Source organism: Antennarius striatus, chromosome 10, assembly GCF_040054535.1.
Source record: "Antennarius striatus isolate MH-2024 chromosome 10, ASM4005453v1, whole genome shotgun sequence".
NCBI lineage: Eukaryota > Metazoa > Chordata > Actinopteri > Lophiiformes > Antennariidae > Antennarius > Antennarius striatus.
The window spans coordinates 8,047,504-8,068,884 of record NC_090785.1 but is presented as its reverse complement, the minus strand read 5'-3'; the positions used below and the strand labels follow the sequence as shown (position 1 = coordinate 8,068,884).

Genomic DNA, 21,381 nt, shown 5'->3' with positions numbered 1-21,381 from the left:
TTATTCCCCGAAATATAAAACCCGCTGATTTACAGTCGATAAATTAGTTGCTGGTTCTGTGAAAATTCAACAAAAGCGCATTAAGAACCAAATTTATGAATTTATTTCGTTGCTTCAAAAGGATGAAACAAAACCCCAGGTGGTGCATTTAAACTTACATTTCCAACCACGCAGATTTATAATTTAAATTAACTGATTAAACTTGACTCCAGGTGAGGAACTCCAATACTGTCACCTCCGTGGAATATCCCTTACAGCTCGAACGGACATTCAGGTGTTTTTTTTTAAAATTAGAGTTATTTCTGCAGGACTTTTCTGATCCGACGCGTTAAAAGTGGGTCTTCATTCAAAAAACACACAACAGGACAAAAATCGATCAACCGTGTCATCAAGTTCACTTCCAATCGACTCAGTTTGACACTCTTCTTCATCTTTGGCCCTGGTTTACTTCTTTTCTTCACCAAACGTCAAAAATAATGTTTCAAATCAGCTTATTTCCACACGCACACACACGCACACACACACACACACACACACACACACACACACACACACACACACACACACACACACACACACACACACGCACGCACTGGCAGCTCCTCTCTCTGACCTTCTGCGTGAACTCCCGGACCAAATACGTCCACGGGGAGGCGCTCTTGAGCTACCCCATGAGGAGTAAATTAACTTTAATACCACTGAATGAGAGGGGTCAAAGGCAGTGAGAGAAACGTTTTAAAAGTACAAAGCTCACATATAGCCAAACCTTCTGTCCTTAAATACGAATCATGTGTTGGATCAGATAACAAGATCTAGTTTATACATATCACAGGTGATTTCACAGTGATCACACCTCATGCTTTATATGACAAGTACACTAAATAAAACACAGAATACATCCAATAATACAGAATACATTGACAGCGGCATTCATGTTAAAGGTCAAAAGGGAAAGTCTTTTTTTTTTCCTTCCAATGAGGCGTGGGTGGTTTGAAAACACGTCTGATCCTGATCAGACTCTCTTTTCTTATTTGCAGTAGTGAAAGACAGCTGTGAACGTTGAAGGACAAAAACAGCTGGGACAAGAGATTCACTGCTGTAGCTGCAGTTTCCTGGTAACACGCCGACAATGTTGATAAAACAGGAAGTATAGCCTCAGAATTGTCTCATTTCTAACACAACGGGACATTAGACATTCATTTGGATTTGAGCCTTATTATATAAATCATCGCTCGACTCGAGAAAAATAAGTATTGTATTTTGTGTTCAGAAGATGAAAGCAGGACTTTTTCTTTTCCCGACAAAGACAAACTGCACACATCAATAAATACAGACATCATGAAATGAGACATGAACACCCTCAACTCAGTGAGGAATTAAATTCATGTCTCATGTTTGAGACACTGCATGTGGGATTAGACATGTCTGAGACAGGAACCACTCAATTGTGTTCAATACATGATATTGTCACAGGATTTCCCACTATCAGCCAATCTCTCCAGTCCCTTTATGGGTTGGATTCTTAAAAACCAGAGAGATGTCGTGTTTGCTGCCCGGCTGACTTTGCGCTGGTGTTGGACAGTTTGTCATGGGTCTTTTTCCTGGTAGAACGGACAAAAGTTTGGACCGGTAACAATCCCCAGCCAGGAAATAAAGGATCGGGTCGATGCAGCTGTTGACGCTCGCCAGCGGTCTGGTGATCTTGTATGTAAAGTTGACGATGTTGAGGACTTCACATCTAAATCCTAACACACGGGAGGTGTAGTACAGGGTCCGTGTGATGTGAAACGGCACGAAGCTCACCGCAAACACCACCAACACCACAACGATCAGCTTGATTGACTTCTGTCGAGAGGCGGCGCCCTGCTGGCCGGAAGATAATCCCCGTCTGGGCCGGCACAGCGTCCTCGCCATCAAGCAGTAACACACCACAATGACCAGGAAGGGGACGCCAAACAGGAGCACCATGACGACGGAGCTGTAGTCTACGTATTCCTCAAAGGACTCCTGGGAGGTGGTGTCGTGGCACAGGGTGTCGTTGTCTCTCCTGGAAGTGGTGACGAAGATGAGGTTGGGCACCAGGCACAGGGTGACCACACCCCACACCGTGCCACAGGCCAGATGGGCGTGGCGAGCCTTCACCAGGGTCATGGCCTTTATGGGGTGGCAGATGCCCATGTATCTGTGCACGCTGATGCAGGTGAGAAAGAGAATGCTGCAGTAGAGGTTGGCGTAAAACAGAAAGCGGACAATTTTGCAGGCAGCCAATCCAAAGGGCCAGTGGCTGCGGTTGGCGTAGTAGTAAATGAGGGTGGGCAGGGAGAGGACGTACAGGAAGTCAGACAGGGCGAGGTGGAACATGTAGACTGTACTCGGGTTCCAGGGACGCATCCTTAGGAACAACCACAACGCCACAGCATTGAGCACAAAGCCGAACACAAACACCAGGCTGTAGGACACGGGCAGCAGGATGTATTTGAACTCCTCATCGAAGCGACAGCTCGAGTTGAAGACTGAGGTGAACGCCGTCAGCTGGTTGTGTGTGTCATGGCTGCTGTTGACGATTTCCATGGTGAACAGAATTCAGGACCAAAACCTTAAAAGGAAGAAGCAGGAATGTAGATTAATTCAAACTATTAAATAGATGTTGTTGTTGGTTGAGCGAGCAACAGAATAAAAATCCTGTAAAGCCTCAACAGCAGCTTCAGGACCGGCAGAGTGAACCGTCAAGGTTGTACCTGTGCATGAGGAGGAGGATTACAGCTGTAATAGTGATGACGGACACACTATGATTGTGTAAATTGTTGTGTGCTCCAGTTGTGTTGAGAAACTTACTACGCACAAACTGTGTTGTTGTTTCTGTAGCACCTCTTGGTTTCGTGAGTGACTGAGTTTTTTTTTAAAAATCTCTTGAGTGTATCTAAAACAGAGTAAAGTGGTGGAAAAGTATTTAAACTTTTTTCATTTGTTTTACATTTAATCAGGTAAAACATTTACTTGAGTCAAAATTACTTGAGGAAAACCAAAAAATATTCAATTCAAAGGAAAAGTAAGGGGGAAAAAAGAGGCTACTCGTTAATAACTAATCTATTTATCTTAATCATTTATAGAGATGAATTTATTAATTATTTTATCAAAGCCATCAGATGCGTGTTATTGATCAGCGTTATATTTGACCTTTATTCTATCCAGCTCACCCTGAGGGGATCCGAGAGACGCGCCGGTGCTGAGGAGTCGTTTCCGTTCTCCGGTCGGTCTCCTCTGTGTCTTCCTCTGGCAGAGAATCATTCGGTGGTTGCGGTCAGTTGTCCAGCCGGCGCGCATTACGCACGCATGTGTGTGTGTGTGTGTGTGGGGGGGGGGACTCGCCACAGCCGCACTGCGCGCAGGGCAGGCGGCGCGTCCGCACACAGGCACACAGCTGAAATGGGAAGTCCAACTGCTGAGCAGACAAAACTTGCGTCTAAAAAATACCCCCCCAAAAAAAAAAAATACCCTGAGCCTTAATCGACTCTCCTGAAGTTCTACTTGACATGTGACGCGTCTTCCTGATCACAGCACGCAAAAATCACTCCGGTTCCACCATCGAGTGCCATCATTTTTATTTTATTTTATTTTTTTTAAAGAATGAAATGTAATGGCAGCAAATTTTTTTAATACGATAAAAAATCTCCATGACGTTCACAACGTTTGAAAATGCATCACCTTGCTCATTAAAAACAGACTTTGTTAGTTTGATGAAAATATCGATTTGGATTTTGCTCCTTTTAATCTTTAGTCAAAAACTAACACCGAACATAAACACGAATCTGTCGAGCTACACAAATGGAGTGCACCCACATATCACAAATTTAGTAATCCTGCTCCTCATGGACTGCCACAACCTTTGGGTGACGTCATGCTTTGGGATGACGACCAACTGTTGGGAGTGTTCAGACTTGTACCCCCCACCCCCCACCCACGTGGTTTTCACTTTCCCTGACAACTTTCAAGGACAGTCAAGGTTCAAAAGCTGCTTTGCTGCATCGCTGTTATAAAACAATGTGTTTGCTCTGTGGCGCTGTGAGGAACTCACCGGGTCACCTCCAGGGTTACGGTACCGATTTCTTTAAAACATTAAAGGGTGACTTGTATTTTTTTCAGGAGCAGAAAAATAAACTGATGAGGAAGGAGTGTGTCAATGAATTTAAGTTCCCCAAAAAACAAGTTTGGGTGACCTACATTAGCAAACAAGGTGGCAGCCACACCCAGTGTCCAAAGTTTACATTTAATGACCCCTTTATGATCCAAAGTATAATTTACAATAGCATGAGGCTCAGTTCACATGAAGAGCACATTTAGTTTTGTTTAACATCCTGTTGGAGTTCCATTTCCTGGAAGCGTTTGGATTTCAAGAGATATTTTTAAAGACCTACACATGACCGATAAGAAGGATGAGAAATACATTAGCTCAAACTAAATGGAAAGCCCAAAACCCTTTTCCCCCGTTCCCAAAGTGTGTGTCCGTGTGTATCGGTGGTATGTGTGTGAGATTTGTGTTTGTGTACTCTACTGGGTTTCTGTGGTTCAGATGTGTGGAATGTGAGTGGGCCACTTACAAAGCATGTTATTCATCAGAAACTCATTTAAAGTATAGCGTTGGACCACAGATGGAAAGCACATCAAAACAAAGCTGCTGCTGCAGAGAATCAATTCCTGTCCTCATCTTCAAATCTAAACTCTTATCTCAAAATCTTCTTCTGGTCCAAAATATATTGTTCTACATCACTTCAGAACCATGTTTGACTCTTCTTGTCTTGAATGTCCATTTGCAATCTGACATCAGAGGTCTCGTGTGAAGGTAATGAAAGATCAGTATCTAGGTAAATATCTGAATATTCAATCTCATTTAAATGATAGAGGAGGTCTTTGAATCTGGAGAATATTTAAAAAGGCAATTAAAAAAATTTTCTCCACATAATTCTTTCTTTAAAATTTACTTTAAACAAAACTTTTGAATAAAAAATATTTTTATTTTTATTTTTTTCAATTTCCTTTTTTGATTTTCCTGGTCTCAAAAATTTCCATCCCCCTCCTACAAGTTTCGTCATCATCACCAAAGTAAGTGTGGCCGTGACTCAGCGGTCGCTGACACATCCCTGCTGCCAAAATACTGAAGGATGTGTTTGGTCATGTCTTAATAATTAACCACCTCAACTGAACCCCAAGCAAAAACACAGGCAGTCACACACTCTGTGGAATCTTTCCAAGCTGATGTGGGGTCAGATTCAGCTGGTTTCTGGTTTGTTCACAGCCATTATTTTCACAAGAGCTGAAGTGATACCAATTGAATTCCTTGTTGACATTTGGAAAAAGCTTTGGTTGTTTTTTCTGTAGATTAAGGAAATATTCTCTATAATAATGTATAAAAATAAAATCAACACTAGTAAGAGAAAGAAATGAGACATAAATTGATCAGAACGATGCTCACTTTATGTCAAATAACTGGTTTAATCTAGTTTATCTGTTGTTGAACTAACTCCCTGCTAGTGATTTATCTTTCCCGTTTCACAAATGTTTCACATGCATGATGTCCGATGACAGAATAAAGACTCTTTCTCTTTCCTCCACTCCATTAAATAATGTTTGATTGATGGTTGACAGTTTTTTTTATACACTTTGCTTGTTTAAAGTTTGCATTGAATATGCACAACAGACACAGGCACTGGTTAAGGGATTTAACAGCAACAGTATGAGAGATGGATGGATGGGTGCGGCTGGTCTTTTAGACAATGATCCACATATGTACAGCTATGGATTTTATGCTCCATAGATTTAATAGAGGGTTTTTAGGACTCAATGAGAGCGGCACAATGGAAAGCACACAGTAGGAAGGAAGAAGATGGATGGTAAACACTACCCCTTGGAAGCTGAAGGACTATACTTTTATAGTTATTAAAACTCATTTAAAACCATTTAATGAAATCCTTTTCCTAACATCAATGTTTGTCTGTGTGTCACTTAGTGGAGGTCTGCGTTCATATCACCCATCTTTATTGTTCTTTTCTGAGATGGATGGATTAAGGCACACGGTGCTGTGAGTGCCTCCTGCGTCATGTTTCCTTTGCTGTGTTGACACAAACTATTGTTACATCATTGATCGAGCAAATGTAAAGAAGTCGTCAGGGCTGAGGAAAGCTCCAGCTGATGTGGTCAACGTCCCGTCAGCCTAACTGAGCAGACCGCCAGGCTCCGTACCATCAATGTTTCTATCTGTGCGAGTCAGTTCCAGTTCCTGGGCAGGTTCTCCAGGATCTTGCGTCGATGTGAGGGGTTTGTTACTCCAGAAGCACGTAGATCTTCCTCAGTGATGGTGCTGATGACAGGTGAAAAGGCACAGAGTCAAAATTAAATTAGCTATTCATGGTTTTTTTTTTGTGTATTACGTCATAACTGTTTCTATGCGCTTCAATCTTCTTGGGAAGTTTGGACAAAAACAAATGTACATGTGTGTTCTTTGACTATTAGAATTGATTTATATAATTACTTGTTGAGCTAAAGAGGTGCTCTACCATGTATAAATAAAAGTATGAACGATATGCAGGCACTGATGTCTTTATATCATCGTACCTTTAATGGATTTATTTCAGCTTTGGTGTCCCAGTGATCACTGCAACCATTACTCATAAACATGCACGCAGTATTTATCATTCTTCCTTTTTATCTTTTGGTTTTCGTTTTGTGAAAGCATCAAAGATTGAATCAGAAACTGAGCAGTGAGTTGAAAAAAATAAAAGCACATCAGTTTTTGAAATATAACACAAAGCTTTGGTGGTGGCAGCTTTCACTAGACTACAAACGGTGAACTTGGATTTAAGTGCTTTAAAAAATCCTAGTAGACACCACTCAATGATTTCTCAGTGAAGACAGCATGTTAAAGACCTTGGTTGCAGTTAGTCCTAATGAATGCCTAATGTATGCCTGAAAAAAAAAGAAAGATACATATATATATATATATATATATATATATATATATATATATATATATATATATATATATATATATATATATAGAGAGAGAGAGAGAGAGAGAGAGAGAGAGAGAGAGAGAGAATATGAGTATCCTCGTTTAGGTTTAGGTTTAGGTCTTCTGACTTTAGTTGTTGTTGGCATTTCATTCTATCGCATTCTAATTTGCTGCTGTTGGTTTTGTTTAAAATTAAATTTTCTGGTGATAACAACTGCGAAAACATCTGTGTCTGTGGATTCAGGTAAATCACAATACTCATGCTCAATCTGTGAAATACAGCGAATAATCCTTTGCTGCGTTCTGCTTCTGGAACTTCTCATCTAAAATTATGTACCTGAAGTAATTTAGATCATCCCAGCCATTGAGGCTGAGTCCCAAAGTGTACTTTTGAAGACCCAAAGCAATGAGAAGTTCCCTCACGGTCTCAGGCGCCCCTTGGAGTTCTGACACCTGCATTGAGGTAAAGCAGAGAGACGTTACCTGAGCGTTAAAGGCTTTGTCTTTTCACAGCAGTGCCTCACCTCTCTCTCCCAGCTGAAGCCTCTATCTCCGTATACAGGAAGGTAGTTCCTGAAAGTCGGCCTCTGCTTGGGTATGGATGGTCCTCTCTGCTCTGTGGGGAAGAAGTCAACTTCACTGAGCGACTTGGCAATCTGCAACGCAGTGAGGGAGTTGTCTCCTGTAGGTCCGGGGGGCAGCTCGTCCACCGTCCAGGGAACAGACACCCGACAGTGGGGTAAGTGTGTTGGTTTGTAGGGGAACGCTGATGGTGCCTTCGCCGTTCGAATGGGATTGGTTCGTTTTGGAAGAAGTTGATGTTGATCCCTCCTGGCATCTTCCCTGATAATTGCTGAGTGATTAATATACAAGTTCCTCAGGTTCTTCTGTGGCAGTATGGAGTCTTGAGCAATGTTTTTATCATGGTATTTATCCCTGGGTTGTGAAATCTGTTCTTGGTACTGTAACATTGCACCACCGGAGGGTGGTGGAGGTATGGGCGATGTGTTTTTGGCTGGGAAAAGCTGATAGGAGGAGTTGATTTGGGGAGTATGAAGGTCTTTCGTTAGACTGTACTGAGGCAGGACAGCTGGAATTTCTATCTCTGTGAAGTCTGATCTGCAACAGGCTTGTTTGCCCTTCCGTCCTGAGATTTTTGGAAGCTGCAGGGCCTCGTTTCCAGACCAGATCACCTGAGGGTCCCTCGGCTGGAGTCCGGGAGCCTCCTTCACCCTGTTGGCCACTGAAACACCTTCAAAAATGAAGTAGGCAGGGTTGGTGTAGCTGCTCGGGGTTAGTTTGGAAAGGGGTGAGCACCTGAAATGAACAAAGCTTCAACGTCACGGTACTTGAACTTTGTGTAATTACTGTTAATATTGCAGGTGATCAGGTCATAAATGATGGATTGATCTGGGCGTATGAGCACCAATGACAAAATTAAATCCTCACCTGTTAATCTGAACCCGTGTAGATGCAGGAGACGTGCGCCCCTTCCCAGAATCCTTCTCAAAGCAAAACCACTCTGAAAAAAAAAAAGAAAAAATTACAGAAAATTATCGCATTTCATTATGAGCACATCATCTTTGATGCGGTGCAATTCGGCGAAAGGTTGCATCAGTTTTGCAATCACACATGTGTCATTGTGGTGCCTAACCTGGGCACTCATCGGTTATGTTTCAGTGTCTCAGGATGCATCTGGTCAGGGTTCAGCCAAAAGAGGACGCGGTCGATAGAAACCGGCAAATGTAAAGCCAAGCCAGGAATCATTGAGAAACCAAATAGAGGAAGCAATGTGAGACTCACAAAAGAGTCAAAGAATGCAGAGACAGTAAAGGTGGAGGTTTAGCGGGAAGTGATAGTGCAAGCAAAGCAGAGGGAAGGAAAGGACCAGTTCCGTCTGACTCACCGTAGACTTTGTCTCGCGTTCCTCGTCTGTCCTTGGGCACATGGATCCTGACCCGCCCTCTTATGGAACCCATTTCCTCACCTCTGTGACTCAAAAAGGTCTCAAACTGCTCTGATGCACCAGTGAGGGAGCACAAAGCCACACAGCATTCACCTTTAAAGAAATAAATAAATAGGGTTTTCACCCGGAACGAAATGTCCGGCGTTTAAGGAAAATCGTATTTAATGTACTGTGACCAACCGTATGACTCAAATCCATCACATGACTTGACAGACAACAGCAGATGCTGTTCTTGAAGGTACTCCATGTCAGAGAGGATTGGTAGAAGCTAGGACAGACAACAACAACAACAACAACAACAGTTTATCATGTTGACTGCAGAGACAAACAACAACCGTCCAACTGGACTGAGAGTCCAACCTTCGGCAGCTGTTTGAAAGACCAGCCCAGTTTGAGGAACCCGGGAACATCACAGCTCTGGGAGTCGTTCTCACTCGAGCGCCGCGTCTCTACAAAGACAAAACCTTTTTTTCTGTGCTGCCTGAGTCTATCTGAAATGCCTTCATTTAAATGAAACCATACCTTCAAGGCAAGATGAATGAAACTCAATGAAGAACTTTGCCTTGCTGGCGGTCTTCACAATTGCCTCGATGCCCTCAAGCTCTATCCAGGCCTTCTCCACGCTTGAGCTTAAATCTGTCACCAACAAATATAGTACATGACAGTACTGTTCACCCAATAAATGGTTTTGGTGATCTTTTATTCTCTTTGATTGCACAACAATGACAGCACCTGTTTTGGGTCTGAACTGGAATGTCACTCCAACGTCAAATGTGGCAAAAACAGGAGAGTGATCGCTGGTGAAGATGTCGTCTGTGCAACCTGGTAAAGGACAAATCAGCTGCATTACTTCTTTATTATAATGGCCAAAGCCAGGCTAATTATCACATATGTGTACCTTGAGTTTCGGTACTTTCCTGAAGCTAGTCAGAAATTGAAGCTCAATACAAATAAGAGGAATTGACTGTTTGTTTAGGTATCACAGGGTGTGGACAAAACATCTGTTATTAACGACAGTCATTTCTCAGCAGCAAGAGCAAAAAGGAACATATCCTGACCACAGATATCTTATTGTAATACTGATTATTTAAAGCATAAGGACTAAAGTATTGCCTTTTTATTTGTTAATTTTATTCATTTTATTTTACTTAATTTCCCATAATTTACCATATGCAGTGCAGACAACGTGTGTCCCTGGGTAGGACTTCCAGAGGATCCTGTCACACCATGATGGGACATTTACTCGTACCTGTAACATATTCATATTTTTTTGAAAATCTGCAAATGAAATCATGTGGTGAAGGGTGTCTTCATGCCTCCTATGCATTTCTAAACTGTGGGTTTATTCTTGGCCTGCTATTTTTACTGGTCGTGGCAGCTGTTGTCCAGCGCCTTCGAACGGGATTAAGTTACACATAAAAATATCTTAAATTTAAATTTAAAATTCATCCGGAATCTTTTCTTTATTGTTGCACCTTGGAAAGCACAGTACATTGTGTACTTAGTATCAGGTTTAATACAAAAAACACACAGCTGAAGATATTAAAATACCAAGCTGGCTGTGAAGGACATTAACATAACACATTATGTGATGCAGATTGGTTCTGGAAAGAAATATTTAATCATAAGAATAAATGTCAGCAACGTTTGACTCATCGGTCCTGACTGATTCTAACCAACCCATCCTGTAGATGTTGACATGTTTTGTTCATGATAGAGGGAAAATGTGTAACATTTTCTGTCAACTACAGCTGAAATAATATTAATGTACACATCCTTCTCCTTCAGTTTACTGCACGTGGAAATGACTCACTCCTGAAGTCTTGTACTTCTGCCATAGGTAGCAGTCTCTGGAGCCCCGTTCATACCGGTAGGTAGGTGGAAATGCAATCTTCTCCTCCTCTTAACGGTGATAAAGCGAGAAAGTGCACAGAACAAAGTCAGGGAAGAGCTGAGTCACGATCAAATGGTTCTGCGTTTATAATCGTTTCTTCTGTAAATGCAAAATAGCAAATGGAGCTCACTGAAATTGAGAAACGCTTTCCTCTTGTGCCTCTCTCTGGTCAGCTGGTCTGCACACATGAGCTCATCAAACTCTCTCTTGGACACGTGTTTCAAGATGTCCTGGAGTCGGTGAGGAAGAGACAGAGGAAGTAACGTCAATGTCTGGGACTTCTCAATAGACATTTCTTTATTTTATGCTGTGGTCTGACCTGTACATCCAGGTCAAGTCTGTAGTTGAGGTCTCCACACCAGAATAGGTGTGTGAACCTCAAACTGATGTCAAAGGCGCTGAGGTGTTTTTCTCCCAGAGAGAGGAGTCTGAGGATGTCCACAAAGTTCTGGTTCCTCCTGAGCGTGATGCGCATTACAAGACACACGTTTTAATACCACGTAGGACACGTTAGGTGTGCGCATGCATTAACTAAATACACTATGCACCTCAAGACTTTCTCATTTCCAGAGGTCAGGCGGCAGTTAACAAATCCAAATGATGTTCCATTGAAGAGGAAGGAGACCCCAACAGCTCCTTTGTTTCCTGGAACAATAGCAGCTTATTAAAATGTTCTGTTTATCACGCATTGATTTTTCTGGCCCATGAGGTCATACCTACCCAACGTGTTTCCCAGGCCAGTCCTCACACTGGCTGTGTTCACATGGCTGATGCGCCTCTCATGCTCTGGCTTCATGAACACAGCCAGCCTCATGTTCCAAAGGGACTGTACTGCCACCTGCAGGAGGACACTCAACATTACAACAGGTGACAGGAACGTTTCCCGTTGAAGGAAGATAAATAACGGGTTCCATGTGTTTATATTGAAAAGGTCAGAATCAAACATCAGCTCTGCAATTTTATATATAATTACTTTAATTATAGATATGATCTTCATACATTAGACCTAGCATCATTATTTCACAATCAACTTATAAAAGTCCCATATGTATTTCTTGTCATCTAAAATGCTGCAGAAATGACGTTTGTTTGTTTGTTTGTTTGTTTGTTTGTTAGATGCATGATATAATTTAACATTTTATGGGTCTGATGATAATGGATGCCCTTTGAAATGCAAAATTACATGTTTTAATCTGTTAACACAAAAAACTGCAACCACAAAGAAGTACATAATTATAACTGTGTTAAAATAATGTTTAAACCAAAGAATAGATTTAAACACCAGTGCTAACAACTCTTAAATCTATGCTTTATGCTTTTAACATACATGCAATGTATGGAGGAGCACCCTTGGTTGGTAATCTACTAGTTTGTGTAAATGAACAAATAGTATTACACGTCATTCTGAACATAAATCAATTATTTTACATGTTTGTTTGAAGTGAAACCATGTGATATTGTGACTCATCAGTATTATGGTGTGTGCTTGTGTGTTTATGGCCTGTATATTTAAAGCTATAGTTTTTGCACAATTGCAAACTTGTTCAGACGTCTAGGAGAATGTTTAGATGGCATGAAAGATTATTAGCAAATTCATGCAATCAATGAGAAATTATGGGATTAATCATTGCACAATGAGAGCTCAAGATGAGCGCAGCATATATATTACACACATTACTTTAAAAAGAAGTTCAAAATAGTTGATTTACTTGTTTGAAGTCAATGTGGGTGTAGCTTCGAAGAGTTGCTTTGATATGCTCCGTCCATTCTCTCTCCCCCTGAGGATTTTCTTGCGTCCCCAGGGCGTAGATGTCGTGAGGGAGCAGGGCGATCGACTCATCAGGGGTGTGTCCCAAACCACAGCAGGTGACCCACGTCTGCAGGCTGCGTGGGGGGTTGGAACCACCTACAACAACACAATCAAATACATGAAAAAAAAACACAAAACCTTTTTCTTTTCCATGTAAATGAGAAATCGTCGTCACATTTAAGGTTACCCATATTCCATGTTCCCACAAACACAGAGATCAGATCGGGGTCGTTCAGCTGAGAATGCCTGGTTTTCATCAGCTGGAGGAGTTGGCAGAAGGCGTCGCGTTTCTGAAAGGCACCAGGGAATTATGGGGGAAAACAAACAGCAGATTCTACTCACTAATAAAACCCATCATCTCGCCTCCTTACCCGTCCACTCTCAAACGTCATCTCCCGTGGTGTGCTGTGGTGGCTGTCGACGAGCATGTGTACTTTAGTGGGACTGCTCTGGAATTTGACAATCTGAAGGACTGATAGGCAAAAACATACCAGCGATATATCCAGTATTGTACTTACAATTGAGAGAAATACGAAAGCATTAAAAACTTAATATTTTCCTACTTCTGTCATGTGAGACCCTTTCTAGCGTAAAGGAGCCGGCCTTTCTGTCAAAGAGCAGCACTCCTGTGTCCACGTCCACAGAAACCGTCTGTCTGCCGTACCTGGCCATCTTCACCTGGAGCCACAAAGAAATACAACCTTTAACAAACTGAAGGATCGGCCGTATAATTTGTCTTATTTTTGTGTCACTTGTTTAGGAAAAATGAAATTTAGGGGTGATTATTACAGAATGTCATCACCTGAAAGGAGGGGACGCTCAGCTCTCTGCCATTGTTCTTGACAGGTGTTACGTTGGTGGGCGTTGGTTCAGGAGGGGGCGGGTTAGACTGCACTGCCAGATTGTGATTGGCCACTGCATCTTGCAAGGCTTGTAATACCTTTATGAACAAAGAATGTGCGGTGTGACAATCTAGTGTTCTCCATCGCGTACGAGATCGGTTTGACTTTCATCGCTCGGTAACAGAGCGCTGCAATCACAAAATTACAAAGTTATTATAATGGAAGCTTAGAATGAGCTCTGTCTGGTTGAAGAATCACTTCTCTCTCTCTTTGTTCCATGTCTATGGGCTGACCATCCGTGTGCAAGAATTTTGTGCGATTATTCCAATGTGAAGCAGCAGCTTTACCTTTTTTTCTAATGAAGAAAGGAGGCTGATCAAAGCTGAAATCTTACACAGCAGGCTGTCTATCTCCACCTCTGGGCCCTTGATCAAAAAATATCAGAAACAATTCATGTAAAATAGTACACACTTACATCATACAATATAGGGGTTAGTTTCCCTTCTTCCTAAAGGTTTTTTAATTATACCTGTGCCTTATTCGGTGCTAAAGAGCAGCTAGGATGGTCAAAGACCTTGGCCAGAGTTTCCAGACTTGACAGAGTGAGGTCGATCTCACTGCAGACACACATCAAGACAGAATTTTGGATAAATGACCACAAATGTGTTTGTAGAAATTTTCTTGTAGCCTCTGTAATGACATGTATTTAATAAACAATAGGATTAAGACAGGTCACTAGTGTGTTATATTATATCACAACAGTGAAGATATTCCAGCTAAAGCAGCTGTGGCCTTACTGACCTATGTAGGCCTTGACAGGCAGTACCAAGAGTACGCTTGAGGTGACAGAGAGACGTTGCTCCTTTATGCACATTCTCAATGTCGAGAGGCAGCTCACTGAAGAGGTAGTCGTTGAGTAATCCAATCACTTCAGCTGTGGTGCTGGAACACGATAAAATAGGTAGAGATGAGAAGGTAATCTTTTTCATAAACTGTATTATTGCAAATAAAGAAAGAAAAGACCTGATGCAGGGAGCAAAAATAAGAAGCTGTCAAAAGTCTTTTTGGTAATGATAACGGCTTTAAAGTGAGATAGACTTACTTGGATGTGTTCACCTCCTGCAGCTTGTCTAGGAATACATTATGAAGAGCTGGTTTTGGGGGTGGGGCGGTGAAGGAGACGGCACTGACAGAGGCTGTGACCGCAGGCAGCTTCTCGTCATCTGTGCACAGTTGAAACATGAAATCAGTAGCTATTAACAATGATGACCCTGAAAGACGCATCCATAAACGATTTTTAAAAAAATGTTGAGTGACTATTTATCCATGAAAACCCGACCTGAGCTCTCGTCACCGCTGTCTGTGTCCCGGGGAACGGCGAACAGCAGAGGGGTGACCAGGCCTTTGTGAGGCTGCTGGTAGCCGAACACCAGGTCCTCCAGAGTACGGAAGCAGTTCACCTGTACCCCCTGTGTTGTCTGACAGACACACACACACACACACACACACACACACACCCTTGACACATATGTAGGTACAGGGTTCCTTGTTTTCATGAAGATTTTCTGCTCTATATTTTCAACACCCCCGTTTTATAATAGAGAGGAAATAAAACTGTTACATGAGGTAATTAGGGGCACATTAAAAAGGCCGTTATGCTATAATTTAACGTCTAATGTTTTGTACTATATGCATGAGTGGGTGTAATGTTCAGTTCTGACTAAAATCCTTTCCCTTGAGAGGTTTAAAAAGCAGCTATTTCACTTATTTTCTTAATTTGCTTGTGCTATAATTCATTTTGTGGTTTTTCGACCAGTCTGTCCTCACAAGAACAATGTTTTTGTAACACGAGGGCAACTTGAAAAGAAAAGGAAAAACTAAAAAGAAATGGAAAGTAACAAGATACAGTAAGAGAAAAAATTAGAGCCAAAAATATCTCTGTAGCCATCTAGGAAAAACCAAAAAGGCCAGCAGAGATTACGATTTGTGACTTAGTGGAGCAAATCCATCCAGGGAAAAGACGTGCGTGAGAGTTACACTGATGGCAGTGGAAAAACAACTGAAAGAGGAACAGAGTTTCTTCTTTGAAAGAATATTTTTCCAAGTTAAATGTTTGAAAACGATGGCCAGATAATTCGTATGAAACTGCTGCTTGATTTTTAACATACAGTCACGGTAGGAAAGACTCTGGAGTTGTGGTTTAGGCCCTGAAAATGTTCATTTTCTCACACTCTGCATGTGCAGTTGCAAACTTTGTGTCTGTATTTATTTTCAATCACCCAGTAATTATGCAGGGCATTTTAGTGACTCAACGGTCCCCTGCTCAGAGTATTAAAAACAGGCACATACCATCTCTGACCTAAACAGCCTCATCACGTCTAATATAAACTCTCTTGTATATGGTTCATTCTAACGAATTTGTGCAAATTGCTGTCCCACAATAAAAAAAAAACTACTTGACAAAACAATTAAGATTTCAGACTTTCAATATTTACAAAGATTACGTTGTGATCTAGTTAAACACAATACTGTAACTAGATAGTAATCAAACTAAATATAGACAAAATCATCATTTATGCCAGGAAGTTACACAGCATCCTTGTCCTTTATGGCTGCATGGTGAGCCATTATCTCTCATCATTTTTAAGTAAATGTGTTCCTAAGTCTGAAAAAACAGTATGTTACATTATGTGTCGCAACCACAAATTATCTACAAGTCACTACACCTTTAAGGACTCATATCAAAATATTATGTTTTGTTGTGTGTACAATTGTTCAAATATCTGTTTCTAGCTATTTAATTGTTAGTATGTTTGAGTTATGCTAGAAATTGTCTAAAAATGTCACTACCGTAACGTTACGGTCGTGACATAATCGTTACGGTAGTGACAACATGTAAACATTTGTATGAATCTTATTGTGATTGTAAAACCCTTCATAATAAATTTCAAAAAAATATTCTTTAGAGGGTGTATGGATACACAATTTTAACAGATTAACATAATAGTTTTTATTGGAGTGTGTTGCTGTGTTACGGTAGAGACACATTTCAGGTGCGGGAAAACATTTCAAGAACAGGTAAGGCATTAATATATGAAATTTGACTGTGCCTTTTCTAGATTTGTACAGTAAAAACATGGCACAATTTATGTATAGACAAGGCTTTTGGGGGAAAAAAAACTCTTAAAAATGTGTCTCCAACTCTGAACTTTGCACAAATTTGGTAGAATGACTCCTTTACAAATAAATAAATACGCTCATTAGCCGACGACTAGGTCAAGTAGGAATCTGAAGCCTTAGAACAACTTCTCCTTTGTGCTTCTGAGCTTATGCTGCAAGCATGCAGGACATGGCAGAGATGCCATTCAAACAACATAACAGAGGCTGCACAGAGAGGAAATACAAACATGTTCCTGTTCTCCTTACAGCCGGCAGCAACAAACCATTGTTTGATTCCTCTAACCAGTCGGGTTTCACTGTGTGTGTACTGTTTGTTCCAACCATTTCAGGAAACTTCTCTGCTACTTCCATCCTCTTTGACAGTTCGAGCATCACGTGGTGGGACGAACGACTCACCTGAACCGCTAAAAGGCCATCCGCATCAGGCAGAATACGATACGTATGGACGTGGCGCTGGAACCTTTGGAAAACCAGAATCAGTTCTTGTCAGTGTTGATTAAAAATGCAACAAGCTTTACAGCAAACACTCAAAGAGAAAATGTACCTCAATGTATTGCTTGAATAAGAACCAGATGTAAAGGAAAACAATGGAGAAGGGATATATCTGATTGCTTTTGCTTCTGACGTGGCTCCTTTCAGTGATGTAGGATGTGAAACGAATTCGATTCTTCATCAGTCACTAGGAAAATGTTTGTGAGCGATGAACTGCAGCTTGGGAAAGGCAGCAATGCTGTGGAACCAGTAGACTGACTCTATGCAAACGTGTTGAGAAATCTCCAGAATGAAATGTGGCGTAAATGTGTTGAGTAAAGAAGCGAGGGAAATAGGGAGCACTATGAGCAGTGGGGCTCAGCTTTCAGGAATGTATCTGGCTGGGGTTGATGAGCAGTCAGAGTAGTGCGGTCGCTGATGCTCCCGCCCTCTTCCAGGGGCCCCAGGGAGGAAAGAGGGGTAAAGAGGGGAAACAAGGAGTCTTGGGCCAGGGTTAACTGGCTGAGGTGGCTCGGGCAGGACAGGCTGACATCTGGAGGGTGTATATATGTGTGTGAGGTCGGCCTTGCCTGCAAGCAGCCATTCCATCTCTGGTGAACGTGATGGATATCAAGCTGTTGAATCAATTTACAGACGGGGACATTCTGCAAAAATGTTGGGTTTAGGAATAGTTTCCACTGCTGTAGGGCCAAAATCAAAATGTTTCACAAGACTACCTGATGACGTGTTGTTTTAAAAAGTAGAACAGATTGACTTCTTTCTTTTTTTTTCTTGCGTCTAATCTATCATGACGGGCTAAGTGGAATTTTTATTAAATATTGTCAAAGAGGTGAAACACATGAAGTGAAATTCAACAGTTTCCATAGCAATGACTCCTGGTGAGTCACGCTCCCTTAATTTTTTTCTCTTCAGGTGGGATCTGTATAGCATTTATTACATTAAAAAAAAAAAAAGCACTGATGGCACCAGTTCACAGGTGGAACATACAGTCTTAGATTTCATAATAGTTCAGGTGTGTATGAGTGTGTGTGTGTGTGTGTGTGTGTGTGTGTGTGTGTGTGTGTGTGTGTGTGTGTGTGTGTGTGTGTGTGTGTGTGTGTGTCTCTACTCACAGCAAACACAGCGCGTAGGCTCCTGGCACAGACTCGCTGTCTCTCACCAGGTAGCTGCCGTCCCTCCCTGCCCGTGCCAACAAGTCCTCTGCACGAACACGGCTGATGTCACGATGATACCATGCTGCCGTCGTCATGGTGACCGATGTAGCGAGAAATATTCATAAAAATAATCCACATGAGGCGATGGACATATCACTAAAACAATCTAGTGGACGGTGCGCCTCGACTTGCTCAGATGGCATCCCATTGGAGGTCCGCCTGTCTGTCAGGTTGGTGGCGCAGACAAGCCCACATCATGTTCACATCAGCTCACACTTCCTGGGTCTCTGCTGGCTCCTTCTGGGTCCACACATCCTGTGGTATTAATGGAAGAGAGTAAGAAACATCCAAACTGATCTTGATGTGAATCCACTTTTTTTTACAGCATCCTGGTCCTTCCCAAGGAGCTCCAGTCTGATTGTATCCTCGCCCAGACAGACTCTTGTTTCAGTTTCTGGTGGCACGTTGCTGCTGCGCCCAGGTGGGTGTGTTGCTCCCACAAACACAGACCATCACAACAGTGCAAAAGGGAGGGACAGGGTAGGAGGTCTAGGAAAAATAAGGAGAGGTGCTGGAGCAGGAGCCACCCTGGAGGAGATGACTGTGCCTCTAACTGAACCACAAACACAAATCCTCTTCTTGTCCCTCAACAAAAAACCCCACAAGAGCAAAAGAAGACCCAGGAATGACAAAACAAAACCAAATCCAGCCTCATACGCGGCACCCACTCACTTCCAGTCACACAGCAGAGACAGAAACACACCAAATGGAACTCAGTCAGCACTTAAACCAGACAGACATGCAACAGAAACCAGACTAATTCAAATGATTTCCCAGCTCTGTTGCCATATAAGGGAATAGCAACACCCTCAAGAACTGATGACTGCAGTTGTCTTTTGCTCCTTCCAGGCCCAGACTCCATTTGGAGCGTGTCTGGTCGAGGGTGAGGGTCTCGCTCTCATGCTGGATGTTTGCGCGCTGGCGTGTGCGTCTTGTCAGCAGTGGCCCCCCACCCTCTCCAGCAGTTCTTCAGAGCGCTGTCAGAGCAGGGAGGGAGGCAGAGGACAACCCCCGTTTGAGCTCAGGGCAGACTGAGGAAGTAGCTCCACATTCCAGATGGCGGACACAACCAGGAAATTTTTTTTTTTTTTTTGCAAGGGGCTCAACTTTTACACCACTGTGTGAAACAGCAGTCTGCTTCCTTTCTTTCTGCCCCCCCCTCTCTCTCTATGTCTCTAACACTCTCCCCTCCCGTCTTCTTCCTTCCTCAGACGCTGCCTCTGTCCCTTTCTTGGAAATTCCAAATAAGAAACAATTTTCCAAACACAGGTGGGCTGACTGGCTAGTCCTCATATATTTCCTTTTGCTTCTTTTATCTTCCTTAGCTGCTTTCTTAAACTCCTTTCTCAAATATATATATAGAATAAAAAACCTTTTTTCCAAACCTTTTTGGTCACCCTCCATAAGCTTCGATTCCCGTCTTGCTCAGTCCTTCCATTTCAGCAAAAAGTAGCCTCCATATGGTTATGATCATCCTTCACTTTCTTATTTTTGCCCTTTTCAAACATCGCCCATTTCTTCAGACCTCCTACTTCACTCCTCCTCCATTAGCTGCAGCATATAACTCTGTGGGAAGCTGTTTGGTCACATATTTGCTGTTCTACCTCTCACTACTCAGCAAAAATGTACAAACCGCCAACCACAGCCTAAATAAAACAAACACAAGTACACCTAAAACAGCCAGTTTAACCTGATATTTGTAATTAATTCTTATTTTTATACCACTATTTTGAAAGATGCATCACACCGCTGAGAATTCAGAGTATTTTGATGCTAACGTAGGTATTCAATGATAAAAACATGATGTAATTTTTGAAAGCAGATGCATGCAGAGCTAAATAAGCAGTCACTGTGTCAGCTCTTCAGTGGAGCGTTAATGTGTTATTATGGATCCCACTAGGAAAGGCCAACCCTATTTTGGTTCCATTCAGCTGTACTCTGCTGCTGATTGGCTTCCTGCACTCTCACATCGACCTATTCTGTTATTCTGACATGTAAACACAATTCAGTTTCACCTTTCATGCCCAGATTAACTGATTTAACCAACAAAGGGACCCAATCTGGGTCTGAATATCTAAGCGGCAGGATTAATAGTAACACAGTATCTACAGCATTTTACCCCTAACAGAAGAGTTGTGTACAAAACTTATACCGAAACCGGAAGCTATTCGTCCGTTTATTCATATTTTCTGAAAAGTTTGTGTGTTATAACATTGAACTTGATGGATCTGCATCATTTTAATACGTCACTCTGAATGACTGGTGCTCATTGTTAAGCCGTATCATCCACCAAGTCATTCCCAGCCATTAATGAAGGGTTTCCCAGAACTTGTCTTACTTGGTATCACATGATTGATTAATCTTGATCTATGACCTGAATGTTCACATCAACAAAAAGAACGAGTCAAAAGCTACGCAGTGGAACTCAACCAACATGTATGCTAAACTACGCGTCAGTATGGCAGCAGTCTAGACACTGTAATGACTGTTCAACAGTGACATCGCTCAGTATTAGATTCACATATGGAAATGTATTTCCATTTAGCACTCTATATAATGCCAATGTAAACTAAACTAGACTTTTAAATGGGTTTGTGGTTCTAAGGAGATTCCAAAATGATGAGGTTAAAGCAGTGATCATAGACGTTCACTTCTACGTGATGTCATTCCACCTAAAGGCAAAGAACCTGTGATATCCTGATCCTCATGATGATACCCCTGGACCATAAAAACCTTAATTTTTATAGCTCATTTGCATTATTATGAGTCTGATAGTTCACTTTTCTTCCACGTCTAGCTTGGTTACCTGAAATGAATAAGGGTTTGTCACATCTGACACCTAAAGCAAAACTATTAAGTCAAGTATTCTAAATCAACAGATCTGGAATGTTAGTTGAATCCAGATCATGCATGATCACAATCAATAAATCAATCTGTTTATAGAGTTATGAGTAATCCTTCTATGTCAAGCCAACAA

At 41.9% G+C, this 21,381-nt stretch overlaps 2 protein-coding genes across 2 annotated transcripts; both read right to left on the bottom strand.

The window, feature by feature from the left end:
* Window positions 1-590: 590 nt before the first annotated feature.
* On the bottom strand, window positions 591-2,924 carry LOC137602371 (P2Y purinoceptor 4-like). Its single transcript, XM_068325029.1, has 2 exons — window positions 2,836-2,924; window positions 591-2,596 (listed from the first exon to the last, which is right to left on the bottom strand). Exon 2 carries the CDS (start codon window positions 2,569-2,571, stop codon window positions 1,486-1,488), a length of 1,086 nt encoding a protein of 361 aa, XP_068181130.1. The 5' UTR covers window positions 2,572-2,596; window positions 2,836-2,924; the 3' UTR covers window positions 591-1,485.
* A 697-nt stretch (window positions 2,925-3,621) lies between these two features.
* On the bottom strand, window positions 3,622-19,926 carry inppl1b (inositol polyphosphate phosphatase-like 1b). Its single transcript, XM_068325028.1, has 28 exons — window positions 19,790-19,926; window positions 18,303-18,659; window positions 17,095-17,158; window positions 14,858-14,996; window positions 14,621-14,741; window positions 14,320-14,460; window positions 14,048-14,135; window positions 13,866-13,943; window positions 13,479-13,616; window positions 13,240-13,354; window positions 13,048-13,148; window positions 12,864-12,966; window positions 12,576-12,772; window positions 11,587-11,704; window positions 11,415-11,511; window positions 11,186-11,324; window positions 10,997-11,096; window positions 10,786-10,874; window positions 10,140-10,221; window positions 9,705-9,794; window positions 9,495-9,608; window positions 9,333-9,421; window positions 9,153-9,240; window positions 8,913-9,065; window positions 8,456-8,528; window positions 7,531-8,323; window positions 7,344-7,459; window positions 3,622-6,355 (listed from the first exon to the last, which is right to left on the bottom strand). The coding sequence occupies exons 2-28, from the start codon at window positions 18,437-18,439 to the stop codon at window positions 6,262-6,264; spliced, it is 3,657 nt and encodes a 1,218-aa protein (XP_068181129.1). The 5' UTR covers window positions 18,440-18,659; window positions 19,790-19,926; the 3' UTR covers window positions 3,622-6,261.
* Window positions 19,927-21,381: the final 1,455 nt, after the last annotated feature.